This window comes from Anas acuta, chromosome 2 (assembly GCF_963932015.1).
Source record: "Anas acuta chromosome 2, bAnaAcu1.1, whole genome shotgun sequence".
In the NCBI taxonomy this organism is placed as follows: domain Eukaryota; kingdom Metazoa; phylum Chordata; class Aves; order Anseriformes; family Anatidae; genus Anas; species Anas acuta.
The window spans coordinates 53,619,048-53,636,654 of record NC_088980.1 but is presented as its reverse complement, the minus strand read 5'-3'; the positions used below and the strand labels follow the sequence as shown (position 1 = coordinate 53,636,654).

The following is a 17,607-nucleotide window of genomic DNA, read 5'->3' as shown; positions in this document are numbered from 1 at the left end:
AAAGGACCGCTTTAAGATGAGGTGACTGAAGGAAAGAACAGGATGTGCACACTCTTCATCTTCTGTTCTAATGAGAAAAGGGACAATGTCTCAAGAAGTTTCTGTGCTAATTCCTTGATTGGATGTGTAATTAAGTTTACAATCACTTGAGAGTTTGCAAACATGTCAGCTTTCCTGTGCCATCTTTTCACCATATGCCAAATGACAAAGGCATTGAGAAGTGAAGTCTATCATAAATATTATCCAAATAACTAAAAACAAATCTGGTGTGAACTCTCAGTTCTATTATAGAAATACACCTGTGATAAGGCATTAAGAAAGATCTGCCAGATTTGCAACAGAAAGCCTGAAGTTGTCAGCCACTAAATGAATGTTGCACGCAGCTGTCACTGGGTAGGAAGAGATAGATTGTCTCTTCATAATACTGGAATTCATAATGCTTGGCAGGAGAAGGGTAGCCCTTGATGAGAAGCAATTATTTGCGAAGGAGATGGTTGTGTGTTTTCCTGCTGAAGTGAACGTGGGGTTGACAGAACACTTGTGCACTCAGGCTAAACTTCTGCAGCGGGTCGCAGTGATGTGGTATTTTTCTTATTTCAAGGAACTGTACCAGGCAGAATAGCTCTTGGTGTATTAAATGCCTAACTGGGGGAATTAATATTTTTCTTTTTTACCTTTAAACCAGCAGTGACCCATCGTTCACTCGAAGGAGATTTGTGAGCTTCCATAAAACATATTTTATTCAAGGTTTCAAAATGAATGTAATAATTTTTAGAAAGATATATTTTTGTACACTTCATAGGTGGTGTGAATTCTGTTACTAAGAGTTGGGAGATACTGTGAAACTAAAGCTGCAATGTAAACCATTTTCTGTTGGTATTGATTTGAACAATAGCATACTTGCTAAGACTGTATCTTCTGATCCTTAAGACTGCAGGTGGAGCCATTGGTAAATCTTTTAGGCTTCAGGGTTTGTTTTCTGTTTGACAGTTCAGTTAAGTCAGTTCTGCAGAACATGCGGTGGTCTGTGTTAAAAAGTAACTCTGGTCTGTGAAAATGTGTTGAAAAATGAAGTCAAACCCACTACTTGATGTGCATCTAAATGCACATCTAAAGCATTGGATCATAGTTTAATGAATGAGATTATTGTAAGATTGACAGCTTTATTTTGAATGTGTTCTATTGTTTGTGTGACTTTGAAGGGGGAAAATGTAGGGAATGTGAAGGCCAGAAGCCTGTATAATTAGTTGCTTAACGCTTTGAATGTTAAATTAATGAATTAAGCTGTTAAAAAAAAAATCAGTGTGGGCAGAGGAAAAGATAGGAACATATAGGAACCTGAGTTATTTTAATTATGGTAGCCTGAATTATTTTGTCTACAAAGCTAACTGCCACATTTTGAAATGGAATTCAGTCAGACTTTGGCTACTTAAATATAGCTTTATGGATTTTGTTAATGGTTTTCTGGTGATTTCCCTCTATAGGTTGAATGCTTTTTGGAATTCTCAAATTGTATTCACAGAGTGCCAAGACCGATGGGAGCTTTATAGTTCTGTAATTTGTTTTCATCAATAAATATTGGAATTATTTTGGGTAGACGTCACGGTAAATTGATTGCTCTTTCCCTTTCAAAGCTGGACTCCCAGAATGAGTCCCCGCATCCACCTGTAAAGAGACTTGTGAAACCAAGGTTAAACCTTCATTCAATGCGTCGGGTCCGGTATTCTAAACCAGCAAAGACTTCAACTCCTGATTCCAGCAAAATTTGCAACAGAGTAGACACAAAGTACCAAGTAAGTACATTTTTGAGTACATTTTTGCTCTTCATATTGATTCCACTAAGCAGATTCTATATTAGAAACTCAATAATACGCAAAAGCTTTGTTCTCCACCCCGAGGTAAAAGCTTATGTTGCAGATTCCAAAAGGAGGATTCGGCTTGCTCTTACAAATTTGGTACAAAACATAATTGTGTCCTGGAAGGTTTGCAGAGTTTTTCAAGTGGAGGCATTTTGTGTCAGTGTTGAGAAACTATCTTGTGTAACATCTATTAGAGTAGAAGTGAATTAAATGGCTCTTGGGAAGGTCTCATGGCCGATTATCCTTAAAAGTCATCTTTATTCGTCTTTCAAGATAAAGATAATGCAGTCCTAGCCCGTAGGATTCCCAAAAGTTGGAGTTGTGAGGTTTAACATTTTAGAGGACTAAATATCTCACTAAAATAAGTAGGTCTAATAGCTTATTACATATAGCTTAAAATACATCTTATCAGCCATTTCACATGAGTGTTTTTTGTGTGCATGCCTCAGATCCGATACTTGTACTTACCAGGCTTTTATTTTCAGATCCACAGCTCTACTTGGATGTCGATGAAATGAACAGACAGTTTATGGAGACAAGCGAAGAACTCTATGATTCACTCATGAATTGTCACTGGCAACCTCTGGATACGGTCACTTCTGAAATCCCCTCTGCTATTTAAGTGTCTTATATAGCATGACCGTTATGACCAAGGTGCTAAAACTACACTTCTTCTACGTTATTCTAGCTCATAAGTTTTAAAGCACAATGATAGGTTGGTTTTTTTTTTGCTATGCTTTTGACAGTTTCTGTAATCTTTTTGTTCATCACTCTCTTCTTGGAGCATCATGAAATCATGTAAATATTCTAGAAATGTAAAGAGTTAAATGGGGTCTAAAGATAGACTTGCCTGTGTAAATAAAAATTTGTTTCTGCAAACCTGCCAGCAAGGGATTTACTTGTACCTGTGTGCAGCACGTTCTCTTCTGGCTTGTGAAACTTAACAAGGTAGTAAGGGTATTTCATCTGCCTTTATTTTTATATGGGTGTTAGGACACAAGCAAAATCTCGTTTTCACTTGTTTTCCTGGTCACTTAGGTAAGTGACAAGCCAAGCCCTTCATGTGCTTGCTTAGATTGGAAGTGTGTATGGGAGACACTTACAGGCCTTGCTGTGGAGCACCTGTCTGCTCCTTCCTGCAGGCTGCTGGCTCTAACTGTACTGCTGATATCTGCTAGGTCAGCTGAAATTGGCTTCTAAATCTGGTATTTTAAGCATATGGAAGCGTAGACTTGAACTGCCATAGCTACAAACATCCCATGGAACGAGGATGAAGTCTGTTGGCACTCTGCATCAGCATTCAGCTTTCCCTTGACCTTCTTACTGGTAGACTTCTCAGCTGACTTACAGCAAAGAAGTTGCTGCAATATAATACATATTCTTAACCTAACAAAAAAAAATCTTGGAGAAAACAGCTTGCTGGCTTAAAGAAGGAAAAATAACACCAGGAACAATAAAAAAAAAATAATCCTAGTAACAGCTCCTTAAGTTATATCCTCTGCTACTCTCTAATTTCTCTGGTCTTCCTTCATTCATGGTAATGAAGTTTATAAAGCTTTGGTAGAAGGATGACAGTATTCAAGTCAAAGGAGACGAGAGCAATGAGGAAAGCTTTGCTTGAAGCTAGAGCGGTCTTGCAAGTTGCTGCCTTTATATGCTGTTCTCATCTCGAAGGGTGTAGAGTATTTTCCAGTCATAGGGACTCCATAACCCTATGAGTATTGAGAAATAGTTGCTAATTAACAGTGTATATAATAATTAACTGAGGCTGGAAACAAAAGAATATTCTTCCAAGAAAAAAAAGGAAGCAGAAATTACTGTACTTAATAGCTGTGGAAGCTGTTAAACCTAGCCGACACAGCTTTGGTACTGCCCTGTGTGTTTTGGGGGCAATATAAACCATAATTACTGTGATGGCAGGTAAGAATCAAATTCTTATGGCTTAGTGTAGTTAGGGAAAGTAGCAGTCGTAAGCTGGGTGCTGTTCTTGAATGTAATACAACTTCTCCTTTGTGACTCCTCAGTACTTAGAGGTTACTTCTAGCTGATCAGCAGAAACAGCTTCTGTTTGCTGTTAGCTGTTGGGTTTTTGCTAGGAGTGTTTTCAGTCCTGAATTGAAATGACGACATCGTGAAACAGAAAAGGCTTTTGGAGTGTTACAGGAAACATGTTCTTCGTGGTTCTAGTGCCGGTGTACATGTAGGAAGAGACAGAAGGCAAGGAACCTCACGTAGGCGGAGGGGGTGAGGTGGGTGAGGTGGCATCACAGTTTGAGCCGTTGCAGTTAGATCTTCCCAAAGCATGGAAGCAATGTGGCGGGGAATCAGGGGCTTGGTGGGTTGCTTCCTTGTGTGAGCCAGTGAGTCTTTAGAGGGGCAGATTAATAAGACAGGAGTTAGAGGTGGAATAGATGAAGCAAAGAAAATCTGGGTGGGAAAAGGGTTGCTTGTATGTGTATTTGGAATTGTTTCAGGGGATTGAGCTGGGGCAGATTCAAGGTAATAGATGCAGCCTCCTTGAATTTGGATGGCAGTGCTGAAGCTTCAAAGCCTTACAAGGTTTGATGCCACTTCAATTGTAGTGCGATTTTTTTTTTTTAATCTATTTTCTTCAATGTGAGCAGCAAGGCAGCTTCCAGGTGTGTGCCTGCTTTGACATGGCTTGCTTTGCATCACCAGACACAGTAGTTAGGTTGCATCGAGTACTTTGTGGAAACACTCGTTGTGTTGTCAACTGAAAAGGTAGTGCTACAGATGTGTTGGCCCAGCAGAAACAATGTGAAGTATCAGTGCTCTGTTTTTTGGCCTTTGAGAGGCTGGTCCCTAACATGTGACTTGTAATGAGGGGCCCACATAGACGATTTCATCTAGTCTGACACTGTGGTGGTGTATGACCCAAGTCTATAAACATCAAAAAATCAGGCTGTGGCCACCCATTTTATGCAGACTTTGCCTATTAAGGTCTCTACTGTACAGCATAGAGACGTGCACCTTCTGTTCTGGACTAGATAGTGCAGATACCAGTTTTGTAGTTCAGTGAATGAGGTTGGTTGGGCTGTTTGTTGTCCAGAGCTGAAAAATGTTGGGAGTGTATTCTCGTGTAGTCTACATAAATGAAAATGATGAGAGGAAGAGAAAGTTGATTGCAGTCTGTGTGCTGCTGTTACAAAGTAGTTCTCTGACGTCTTTTTCCCTCTCCTGAGATTTATTAGCCTATTTCCCTTTCCTGTTAGGAGTGCATACCTGGATTGGGATGGTGTGTGCAGTGCAGGTTCTTTACTGTAAGAGCACAGTGAATGCCAGACTTCTTCCTGCTCTGCCGTGTTAACCATGAATCACTGCTTCCTGAACTTGTGTTTGCATCAGAACTGCTAGAATGCCTTGTAGAGTCTTTTTACTGGGTAAACTTCACAGCTGCAGTTACAACTTCCAGCCTGTATTAGCTGAACACATTGTATTGGTGCCCAGCATCAGTTTGACAAAGATGGGATTACAGTAGGAACTTGCTTTCTTTCTTCTTTTTAATTAAACAAGTCTTTGAAGCAACTCTTCTAAAACCACTATACTTCAATTCAAGTTTTCTGTTTTTCTTAGCTGAGATGTTTTTTTCTTCCAAGCGTGATGAAGTTTTCTACAAGAATATGTGGGATTATTCTGGGTTGTGCCTGCATACATGAAAGGAAGACTCTGGGGTGCCTGCGAGCACAGTGGGAGGGGTCCTGGGTTCCTGGGTGGGACGCTTTGACACTATATAAGATGATGTCACGCAGCAGTAAATTGGCTTACGGCACAGAACGCTGGTCGTTGTGTCCGTTTGTCCCGGGGCTTTCGGTCGGGATATCCTACATATGGTGACCCCGACGTGATACGAACCCCGACGTGCAACCGGTTGGCGCGAGTTAGGCGCGGTGCGTACGTGCTAGGTACGCGGGAGGCCATGGGGCCTGGAGTCGATGAGGTGGTGAGTACTTTAAAATCCTTGGCCAAGGAAGCAGGAATAGCTTTACGAAAGAAGGACATACGGTCCCTCTTGTTTTGGGCGACACGCCGGAATCTGGCGGGGTCTCCTGTTCATTGCCTGAGACAGGCTACTTTAGAAGCGGTGGGACGGGATTTATGTGACAGCGCTTGCATCGGGAACAAAGAGGTGCAGACTTTACTACCGAGCTATGGGTGAGTGCGAGCGGTTTTGGAAAAGGTAGCCAACGAGGCATGCCTGTGGGCTACTGTGCACCGCATGCTTTTGTCCGATGGGGACAGTGAGAATAAGCAGGCTCCTATGGAGCTGCCGATAAAAAACAATCTAAAGGAAGGGTCAGGGCAGGCGAAGGAGGAGGCTCGATCGGGGGATGAAAATAATGTGGAGCAGGAGAAAGAAGAGGGTGGGAAACCTTTTGTGCCCCCCCTGCGAGTTCGGTCGGATCGTGAAAGAATAGCAACACCTAGTGCTCCTCCGGCAAAAGGGAGCACTGTACATACTTCATCGGATGGGTCCTTTTGGGGGGTAAATGAGAAGGGCTCCCTTATTCTGTTCCCTGCCGGGGGTCCTGAAGGGGCAGGGGTGGCGTTTTCGGGCTCCCTCCGGCTGCCGCTGTATGCAGCCCCCCCCGCGTTTGACCCTGGAGGGCGGGAGGGGGGGGAAGCGCGGGTGGAGTTTTTTTCGGAGAAGCCCCTACCATCGTCCGTGCGTCGCGTTCCCGCTCCGTTGGGTGCTGCGTCCCGAGAGAGAGAACGAGTGGATAGCGAGAGTTCAACAGATGAGGAGTCTCGGGATCCTAGACAGGCTACCCCGCGGCAGCCGATGCGCATCCGCGAGGAGGTGCAGAAGGCAAGAGAAAAATGGGCTATTAGTGCGAGAGAATGTCTTCTCTCGGGTTGTGAGATAACGCCAAGTCTTGTGCGGATAGGGTGCTATCCTGTTTTCGCGGGGTCTCAAGGACATCAGTGGCAGCCGGTGGATTATAAAATGCTGCTACAGTTAAAAAAGGCTGTAGAGGAGGGGGGATTCTGTAGCCCACAGACACAGGTTTTTTTGGATGCGGTGGCCTTGCAAGGGCCCCTGATGTTTGATTGGCGGCAGGTTGCCCGAGCCTGCCTGACGGCAGTGCAGGTACCCGTGTTTTAGTCTTTGCTAGAAGAGGAAGGTGAAGTGTTAATGGCGCGTGCATGGGCGAATCCCCAGGATCCTTTACATGGTATGCCGGGGGAGGCATTGTTGGGACGCGGGAGGTGGAATACTCCGCAGGAACAGCTGTTGCTGCCGCAGCCCGGGCTGATTGCAGCTGCTGATTTGGGTTGTAAAGCATTAGAGCGGATGAATGCTGTAGTCAGCCCGACTCCCAGTTATCTCCATATTCGGCAAAAACCTGAGGAACATTTTGGGCTCTTTGCAGATAGAGTGCAGACAGCTGTGGCGAGCAGTAATTTACCACCAGAAGCGCAAGATGTTGTTTTGAGAGAATGCTTAAGAACGGGAGCTCTACCTGAGTTCAAGGCCGCTCTTGCAGCGCTTCCAGCTTCTGCAAGCGCGGGCGAGCTGATTGCTCGCGGATGTGCGTTTGGCAAGGCTCAGGAGATGCAGCCTCTTGCTGCTGCTCTCAGTGAGAAGATGGTTGGGGTCACATCCGCCCTCCAGGCGTTTGCTCTCCAGATTCATCCTGGGGGTTGTTTTCGTTGTGGACAGCGTGGTCACGTAGCTCGTGATTGTTCCAAGAAACGGGAACCTGTGATCGAAAACAGCCGTGTCCGTTGTTGGGCGTGTGGGCGATCCGGCCGTCGTGCTCGCGATTGTTCACAACGAAAAGGGGAGGTAAAAGAGGAAAAGAGGGGGTGGCTGTCGGGAAACGCCAGCGCCGGGACGAAAAGGGGCCCACCGTCTCGGCCGCAAGCGTGGGTCCCAACCCCCATCGAGCAGGGGTGGACAAGTCGGCCGTCCAGTCTCGGGCTGGGAAACGATTGGTAAATACAGAAGCTTGGCTTGCAGGTGCACGGGCAGTGGAGCAAGGAGTGGAGATTCCCGTGCAGCTGCGGACTGCCACAGCTGAGCCCACTGTGTTCCCTCTGGTAACCGAGAGTGATGATGGACTCTCTAGTGCGAATTATCCCCTGATACAAGTTCGCTTTGACATGGGTTCTCGGCAAACTTTGCCCCCCCGAGTAGCTATTCAAGGTGTGAAGGATCCATTTCCACCGGTCGCCACTATAACCTTTTTAGTGGACTCCGGTGCAGATGTCACCTCCATTTCCGCCGCACACTGGCCTCAACAATGGCCGCTAGATCCGCTGCCCCGAGCGGTCAGTGGGGTGGCTGGTTTGGTGGAAGGCCATCGCAGCCATCATCCAGTATTGATTCTCTGGGATGACGCTGGTGTCCGGCGGGAGGTGGGGCCCCTCAGACCCTACGTTCTAGCCATTCCTATATCTCTGTTGGGTCGTGATGCATTAGTGTTAGCAGGAGTATGCTGTGGGCTACCGGACCGCTCCGCTGTTTCCAACGCCATACGCTTACAACCTACAGTCTGCTGAGCCAGTACTCAACGGGACACTTCGTGGGCTGTTCCGCCTGTTACTTGCCAGGGAAGGAAGCTGACTACCGTCCGTATCAATGCCACCGTGCAGGCAGGTATCAATCTGACACATGAAACACACTTGTCATCGGACGGCACCACACATGCGATGGAGGATGGAAAAGAAGCCGTTCTGCCGGTGGCGCGATGGTGCGGCTCCATTGACGTTTGGGACAATGGGACAATAGCGAACGTGACCGTTCCGCCATGGACAGTTAAGACCACGGTGCGCAATCAGTCGGTGGCCTGGTTGTGGGTGGGGCCACCGGGCCAAGCTCCTGCACCGGTGGACTTCTTCCCTGGGGATGCTTGGACTGTACATAGCCGTGTGACAGCCCTTTATCAGTCGGTCCGCATCGCGCATGTTTCTTACAAACAATATTGCTACTGGTAATAGTATTCATTGTGATAGGGCTAGTATATGCATGTATTAAAGCAAAAATAGCTAGAAGCAGTATAATGAATCGCAGCGTGCTGACCACTCTCACCAAAAATCATGAAGGGTTCCCAATGCAACCGCTTGCTTCTGGGACGATTACGTGTCCCTAAGTAATTATGATTAAATCACGCTAAGTGTAACAGGTTAGAGGGGGTACATTACTGCATAAAGAGGGGGGAGGTGTGGGATTATTCTGGGTTGTGCCTGCGTGCACGAAAGGAGGGGTCTGGGGTGCCTGCGAGCACAGTGGGAGGGGTCCTGGGTTCCTGGGTGGGACGCTTTGACACTATATAAGATGATGTCACGCAGCAGTAAATTGGCTTACGGCACAGAACGCTGGTCGTTGTGTCCGTTTGTCCCGGGGCTTTCGGTCGGGATATCCTACAATCAGCAGCTCTATTATTAAACTGACAACAAGTAACAGCGCTGCTAGGTACAGGTAGTATAGGCTCACCCACCCCGAAGGTTTCTGGGCTGGGAATCCTCAGAAACAAAAAGCTTTCTGCATTTCTGGGTTAGGCAGTCTGGGAGTAGAATTTAGGAGTCCTTCCTGTGGACAGCTTTCTTAATGGCCCCGTGCTGATTGCACTGACTTGAGATAATGCTGGGCTTGGCGTGCTACCCATTTCCTCAGCCATTTCATGCTGAAATATCCATCCTGCTTCTGTATGGTGTAAGGAGCCTGGGCACCTGGGTTAAAATTGCATCTGTGCCCTGAGAGCCGAGCACGTGAGGGCGAGGGAGCTGCTGTGTCCAACGCCGGGCTTTCATCTGCAGGATGTGGCCAGAAGTGCTCCGAAGTGCTGGGTTGCCCCAGCCATTTAGGTAGGCGTTACTCGCGTGGATGCATGATTGGGATGAGTGTTCGCATTGTTCACTTATTAAGCAGCTTCCCTACAGGAGGAGAAGAGGCTAGCTTAACTTTGGGGGTTATTTTTTTTATTTGATTATTAATCATTCAAATGAAAATGTCAGAGAAGTTTGACTCTCTCGGGCTTTTAAACTCGTGCAGGCAGATTCAGGCATGAGAAATCAATAATTAGTTCTACCTGAAATGTTTCTTTAACCGTTCGTGTTAAGCTTCACATCAGAGCTTTTTCATATTGGCTGTCAGATTTGTAGATTGAAGCTTCTGCTGGCTTTTTTATTTTTCTTACACGTGCATATGCCAGTGCACACTCGTAACGTAGATGTGCTCCGCTGGTATACAAGAGAACAATCCAAACATTTTCCTTGAAGAAACCAGCATAAGTTGCTACATGCTTTTAATTGGTCTTATGCTTCTGGTGTTACCAGAAAGCCACTCGTTGAATGTCCCGATCAGATAGCACCTCTGTCTGATGGGCGAGTTTTACAGAGCCATGTGAGACTGCAGAGCAGTTGCAGGATGAGGAATTTAAACTCTATGCAGCAATGCCTAAGTCATTACATTCTCACCTGCTTCTGTCTTGAAGGTGGGCCAGTTGTAAATGATTGTTTGATTTATGCCTGGGATTTTCTTGGCGTGCAGCGACTGCAGGCAGTGGGCAGAAGGAGTCTTGCAAGCTGCCGGGTTTATTTTGGGAGGAAATCTTGAAACTCATGCTGAAGAGTTCCTAGAATATCCTATTGAGTAATGTAAATTAGTTCATGTTAACCTGAAGCAGGGAAATACTAATTTATAAAACTCTGAAATGTATTAAACAACATCCATAGGGAGCTAGCTATGCAAGTGTGACTTTATGGGTTTAATTCTTATCGACGGAATTACATCTTGAAATCTGCTGAGGTGATTGTGTTAATATTTATATGCATCTCCCTGCTCCTTCTGGTGTAGGAATAAGTTAGCACTTGGAGCTAAGTATTTGTAGCTGTTAAGAGTTGCTTAAACTGTGTGTAAAGATTCTTTTAAATGAAGGGGCTGGTAACTGACTGCAGAGGTTTTGTCTCTGTCGCAGCAATATCAAATTGTATTGTCAGAACAGGTGTTGAAAGATACAGCTTGGCTTTTTACTGCCACCCAAAGCAAAAAACGTATCCTGGTGGGGAAGAACTTTCTAAACTGGGATACTGACGGTTTTCTCCCATTTAGGCTGGCAGTCCTGTCAGCGGTACCACAAACTGCAGAATGTGACTGCTATACCGTTTTATTCCTATTTTTGTTGCTGTCATGACAGTGTTGGGGAAAAACAATAGCAGTGAGCGTTGTCTCAGGACAGAAGATTTTAAAGCGGATGAAATAAAGGCCTGTGTGAGCTGGGACACCGCACGTTGCCTTCATTTCATCTGCTGGCGGCACATCACTTCCTCTGCGTTATTTATTCCTCCAGCCGGTAATTAGCGCTGGTTCTTGCTCCCCTGCTGTGGAGGAGCTGAGCTGCTGATTGAGAAGACTGCGAGGAGAGAGTGCAACATCTCTTTTTGCTTGCCGAAAAACAGTTTTTTAGTTTTTGTAAATGGCAAGGTTGCCCTCGAGATCCCAGCTAAGAGACTTTTCTCTGAGCTTGCTATTTCCAGACCACTTTTTAGCAAGTCGTCTCTTTTGTTAATGTGGTACAATTTTCCATTTTACTCTCGTTGAACTGCAAAACTGCAGAATTTTTTTGCCATCTTTTTGATGTTCTGTTTCGTCAATCCAATATTTATTGTGTAGCTATCGTACAACTAGGAAACGTTGGGTAGTCGTATTTATGCAGTCACGATAGAAGCCGGGAGATGTTCCCCAATGTACCTCTCGTGGTACATGCTGCTAAGAGAACATAACAAAAACTCCTCTGTGCTTTTTGTAGCATAAAATACGTGTCTGAAGCTCAAGAATTAGCGTCTGTAATATTTTTCTAATTAAGAGGGTTTTTAGCAATTAGGCAAAACTTTTATTACTTTTTATCTGTTAAATAATTCAGCTCTTCAGTTTCATGACCAACGGCCCTACCTTTGGGCACGTTTATTATTTTCCCTTGCACAGTTCCTTTGTGCTACTACATTCTGTATTTTTTTTACAGTGCTTCTTAAAAGCCTTGACCTGCTTTCTCCTTATGCCTAGGCCCTCCAGGTCTTACCTACCTTTTTAGTGAAGGTAGGATTTAAATACACTTCTATAAGGCAAAGAGATAGTAATTTTGCTAGCCACTTGAAGCTAGCGTTCTTCACAGCTGTTTGTCACCACGTCTGGAGGAAGGCTAGTACTCCTTCAGCTCTGTTAGGGACTGGGTGAGTACTCTCTGAACCCTTTCAAGCCAAGTCGGTTGGGTCATCTTAAAATTGAGCCAAGGTGAGTATGAACTGGCGTGTTTGACTTTGCCTGAAGCGTAAGTCGTTTTGCAACTTGCTGATACAGTATTTGTCATTGTGGTATTCTAGGTTGCTTTACAAAAATACTTATTAATGAAAAGAGCCTCTCAACTCTATTTGCTTTTCTGTGTTGTTGTGGGCGAGGTTACAGATACCTTCCCCTCTTTTGACAAGCAGAGATTTTAAGTATTTATTCTGCTCACTGTCTAGGAATTAGCACAGCACTAAAGTGGTTTTGTTAGGGCAGTAACACTGACGTTCTGGGGGGCAGTTTCCTTTGAGGTTCTGTAACTTATAACTGCACTTTGCATTTACTTCCCGTGTCTGTCATTGTGTGTGTTTGGCTTGGTTGCGATCGCCAGCTGTTTTTTAAAGTAAGCATAAATTCATAATAAGCTTTACCTTTGCTGCAAAAAAAGTGCCTGCTCGTGTACGAGCAGCATGCACTAAGGTCCTACAGCTATGGTTTTACCACATGTGCTGGCTTTGCAAATACCTGTGCCAGCAGAAAATGTTCATTGTCCTTGCCAAGGTTGTTTATGAGTGTCTCCACAGCTCTGCTGTTGGAAGGGGTTGTGCGAGTGTGTCCTGCAAGCTCGCTGACTTTGCTGTTAAGCTATAGCTGTGTTTTGAATCAACCTTTTCCTGAAGCAATTGGGTCTCAGGGCTCCTTCCTCTGTTAGAGGTGCAGGTCTGGTGATCTCCAAGACCAGCCAAAGATGCAAGCTGTTCAACTGTGCCAGATGCATGATAATTCCAACTCTGCAATTGTTTAGTATTTGTTATTAAACTTACCTTACAAAGCTGTGGATTATATAGAGATTTGCAGATGTCATAGCCTAGGGTCACTAAAAAAAATCTCTGTGCAACAGCAATTCTTGGTTACCCATAAGAGAAAAGTATTTAGAGTATTTAGTATTTACGTTTGTGAGTTGCTCTTGGTTCTGTCAGCTGAGCTGTGGTGAAAGCACGTGGCCGGAAGGATGTTGCTGCCTCCGGTGACTGGAGGTTACGGCCCTGCAGCTGAGGTGAGCTTGCATCACCTTTGCAGCTTCAGAAGGTTAGCCCTGAATGTCAACAAATGTAACCCTAGCTGCTGCTGCAGCTAACGCAGCTGTGTCTGAGACTCAGCATTTTAGCTTCTCTTCCATCTTGTTAGGGAGTGCATGCAGCAGGGGCAAATGTAACACGCTTTAAAAAAACTCTCGTGCCCTAGTTAATTGCAGGGTCTGCTGATGCGGTTGCATTGTGTGGTGTAAGTTACACGCTAGGCAACGTCTGTGTGTGATGCTTTGAAAGTAGGAAAGGTTTAGTTTTGCTGAAACCTAATGGGAGCGTAGAAAATAGCTGAAGGTGACTCTTTGGTTACTTGGTTTTAGCTTGCATGTTTGAGATAGTTTATAAGAAAAAGTACTGAATGTACGACAGGCTTGAGATAATAGCGTTTTGCAAACCCGCATAAGCTGTTGTCAGCTCTGTTTGTAGATCAGCATGGATAGGAAAGGTCGTTCAGAAGGAGCGTAAGAGTACTCTGACATCTTTTATATACCCCACGGTTATTTAAAAAATGTAATTCCATTTCTCGTGTTACAAAATGGTGATTTACTCTGGAGTGCTACTGCGAAGTGCCAGGACTTACATTTTGTGTCAGGAAGTACTTCAGTTTGTGAGATGTGTTTCAGGTTACCTGTAACGTCTCTTCTGCACTAGAAAGCGTTGGGCACGGGGACGATGAGCATCAAGCAGTGAGCTGCCCTCGAGTGGCATTTAACCATCTTTTAGAAGCTGTTGTGGGACTTGGCCTGCCCCTGCTTGTGTTTGACCTGCAGAACGTGTCCTCCCGCCTGCGAGCTGTAGCTTGCGAGTGCTTGTAGGCAAAGTGGCACCGAAAATATTGTTTAATTCATTGCTGGGAGTCAAGCGTGTTGTTGGAGGTAGCGGATCTGTAGCATGTGGTGTGCCTTCGTATGCACAGATTGACTTAGAATAAGTGGGGGGAATAGGGAGTTTGCCGTTTCTTTTGGCAAATATGTTTGTTGGTGGTGAACTGCTGCAATGAATTGTGTTTTACTTAATGGAGAATACCTGGAAGTAAGATAGGCAGTTTAGGCATCACATTGTCGACTTAAATCCTAAATATAAAAGTATGTTACCATCCATCTTGCTAAATCTGGTAACTGCTAATGGCCCTGTAAAGACCATCTGGTGCTATGGGCAGTGTATTTCTTGATCATCTTAATTCTGAAAACGTTAAACTTCTTGTCTCCTGGGTTATGCCAGAGTCTGTTATCCTCATACCAGGTATTGTTTTAGTTGTCGTTGTGCTTGTTGAGTCAGAATAATTGGTTTAGACCGTGTGGTAAGGGAAAACCAAATCTGAACTGCATTTTGTTAGTGCGGTTCTATAGACTGGCTTTGAAACTTAGCTGCAGACACGCTGCATATGTGAAGCAGTCTTTCAGTAAAGAATAGTAACCGTACTTATGCGTCCCTTCTTGGGTTTAAGAACACACTCGCCTAAGACTGCTCCTGGGTCTTAAACGTTTGGTTTTGGTGCTGATAGGTGTCTATCTCAAAGTGTAGCACAAAACGTGCGCTCAGATCTACAGCACCACCACTGATCTCTGCTGAGGATTAGCGACAGCCTAAAGTAGTGCTTTTTACCAAGAAGGAAGGTGTCTTGTGCTTTGCACCCTCTTTTGAAATGTTGTCGGCTGAAGGTGTGGACCAAGCTTGAGCTAAGGCCGTTCAGCGCCACAAGGATTTAACCTAGCGAGTTAGACACTGATTTAGCTGTCAGAGCATCTACTGGCCTTTTGCACTCGGGTGGAAATGGTAACAGTGGGCTGTGTCTTCATGGGAGAAATCGTCAAGCAGCGCTGAAATGTAAAGCAGCAGCAGAATTTCCCTGGGAGGTTCCTTCTCAAGCTAGCTACGGTAAGGAAAAGGAGGCTCGCTTTGGCATGGGGAAGCATAATCCCTTCTTCACGATTTTTAGAAAGAAATTTGAACTAGTCCAGTTGCTTTCAATGAAGTGGTTGGTTTTTCCACTGTCGCGGAATTAATGACATTCCTGTAACATACTGTTCATATTAAGTCGTAAGCTTTATTGTCTTTTTCTTCTAACTGAAAAACTCTGCTGTCCTGCATCCAAACCGAACCCACTCCCTAGACAGCAAGAGCTTGGTTAGTCCGCAGGCAGCCTGAGCCCGCGCTGCTGCACAAGAGAGGGGATCACGTCGGGGTTGGCACCAGCGCCTGTGTAAGCACACGGTGAGCTGGACCCGGGGCTGCCCCCAAAATACATCACAGCCCACAGGTGAATGTTTGTCTGGGTCGGTTTGATACAACCCGCATGGTGTGCGCACACTCAATCAAAAGGAGGGAGAGGTCTCGTTTCTTCCTTCTCGTGTGCTGGCTGCTTGATCTTGCTCTCCCTGCTGGGCCGTTTGCGTTGCACCACGCCAGCTGAATTCATTAGTCCAGCAGGGAAACCCGTGCGTTTTGCCAGCTTAACGAATGCAGCCAGCAGGGAGGGCAGCCTGCTGTGCGCCAGAGCTGGCACAAGGTAACCGTGGGGGATGGAGAGAGCCTGGAAGCCCTTTTTGGTGGTGGGAAGCGCTTCCTCCGATCCGCTGCCGCTCGCTGAACTTCACCCTCAGGTGCAGGCTTTCTTTTTGAGGATTTACTGATTCGTATGCTTGAAGACCTGAGACTCCTGAAATTGGAGGAGAAAATGAAAATACAAGAATCAGAGTTCAGCTGGAGGTAAAAAGTTGATGCTGATAGAGGTGTGCATCTAATGAATTAGCTCTTTTATCGGGTTGTGCTTTTTGCATCTCTGAAGAATTTGTGTTAGTGTGTTGCCTTTCTGGATAATTGTTTTAGTCCGTCCTTTGTCAGAGAGTGGGATTTACTTAAGTCTCTCATACTGACATCAGCTCTGTTACAAAAATAGACGGTTTCCAGTAAGGCATCGTTGCCAAGTCTTCCTGCCAATACTTTTGCCCCCATTGCTGTGTGAGAGACCCCTGGCAAGCTGGGAGAACTGTCCTATTCCTTAAGTATTTTTTGCCAAGAAATAGCCCGCTTTTAAGTTCGGAAGTTAAACTGTAACATTATTTTTTCCCTTTATCTAAACCGTTTAAAGAAATGGTGTTTCAAAGTAGTAAACCAGGACACCTGTTTGTTTACTGGTATTTCCCCCTCTGTATCTTTTGTTTCGGGATGCCTCTGAAGGCAGCTTGCCTCTGGTAACTGTAGCTACTGTTGCTTGGTGTGTGTAGACCTTGACAGAGAGGTATGTAGCAGGGCTGCGGGCTCTTGGGATGCGCAGCATTTGAGGAGCTGCTGTAAATCCCTATTAGTAAGCTATTGGGCCTTTTCAGGGGGTATTTTTTCGTGTGCTGTGTTGTTCTCCTTTCCTGCTGCTATTTTAGGACGAGAATAGCGTGCGAGTGCGTTTCAGACGAGCAGGCAACTGTTGAGACTGACGGCAGCTCTCAGGCTGCTGAAATCAGTGGGCTAATGCTGAGTCTGCTGAAGGACGGGAGCACAGTCACCGGCTGAAGCGCTGCTCCATGCGGCTGGGGTGAAACTGCCTGTCCTGTGGCAATGGGGAGCCCCCAGAGCAGCTCCCTCCTCTGAAAGCAGGGGGCTTGTGCAGCAGCCTGTTGGGTGTTAAACCCTAGAGGGATTAATGATGGCAGTAGGGAACCTGGGATGTGGTGCTTTATTTCTGGGTCTGTAGCTGTGACGGGCAGGTGGGAGACACCATTGGGAAGTCCTCAATTTCTTGAACCTTGTCGTGAGTGGGCACGTGTGCAGGGTGTGTTTTACTTCTGGGGGGAGCGTTTGTTTCTTTTTTTGGCAATATCGATGTTAGATGGCAGGCTCTGGCTCATTCACAGCGCCTGCCTTGTTCTTTTGCGGTCATTTAATCAACCTTTTTGCTGTGCAGCAGGAAATTGGAGGTATGTTTCAGCATATTTTACTTTTCCTTGCTTTGTCATTGACAAAGCTTCTTGTCTTACGCCATGCACGGGTCGGATGGAGCAGGCTGTCAGTACTTCCCACTTGTGGCTTCTGAAAGGGCTGGAGAAATTATTCGGGGTTCAGTTCTTTCTTCAAATGCCACTGATGCGGGGAGCAGCAGCCAGGCTGCCATATGCAAGAAAGGGTCAAAGCAGTCTGGCTTTAGGTTTGGATGGTAAAATGTCATCTTGGTTAATTATTCGTCTAGCTAGGCTCTGTAGTTACTCATTTAGGTTATTCAAGGTGACGGGGTGTTTGCTCTTCTGAGTGCCTGTGACTTGTTCCGTCTTGAGTCTCGGGCCGCTTTCTGTACGGGGAGGATTTGCACAGCAACAGAATCCTGCAGGCCTATTCTAATGTCTGTTTTTGCAAACTTGAACCCATGTGAGTTCCTGATAGGCTTCCATTCATCGGAGAGGAATATTGGCCCCAGTGAAAG

At 45.6% G+C, this 17,607-nt stretch overlaps 1 protein-coding gene across 9 annotated transcripts in view; it reads left to right on the top strand.

Moving 5' to 3' along the window:
• LOC137851607 (nuclear pore complex protein Nup153-like) overlaps positions 1–17,607 on the top strand; it is a 60,389-nt gene that overhangs the window by 23,197 nt on the left and 19,585 nt on the right. For 8 of the 9 annotated variants that reach the window (XM_068672887.1, XM_068672889.1, XM_068672891.1 and 5 more), the window contains one exon: positions 1,635–1,793. In XM_068672887.1, coding sequence (XP_068528988.1) covers positions 1,635–1,793 — 159 coding nt within the window. Of the gene's footprint in view, positions 1–1,634; positions 1,794–2,344; positions 2,739–17,607 lie in introns of those variants that run through there. The other variant, XM_068672885.1, reaches the window with a different exon arrangement.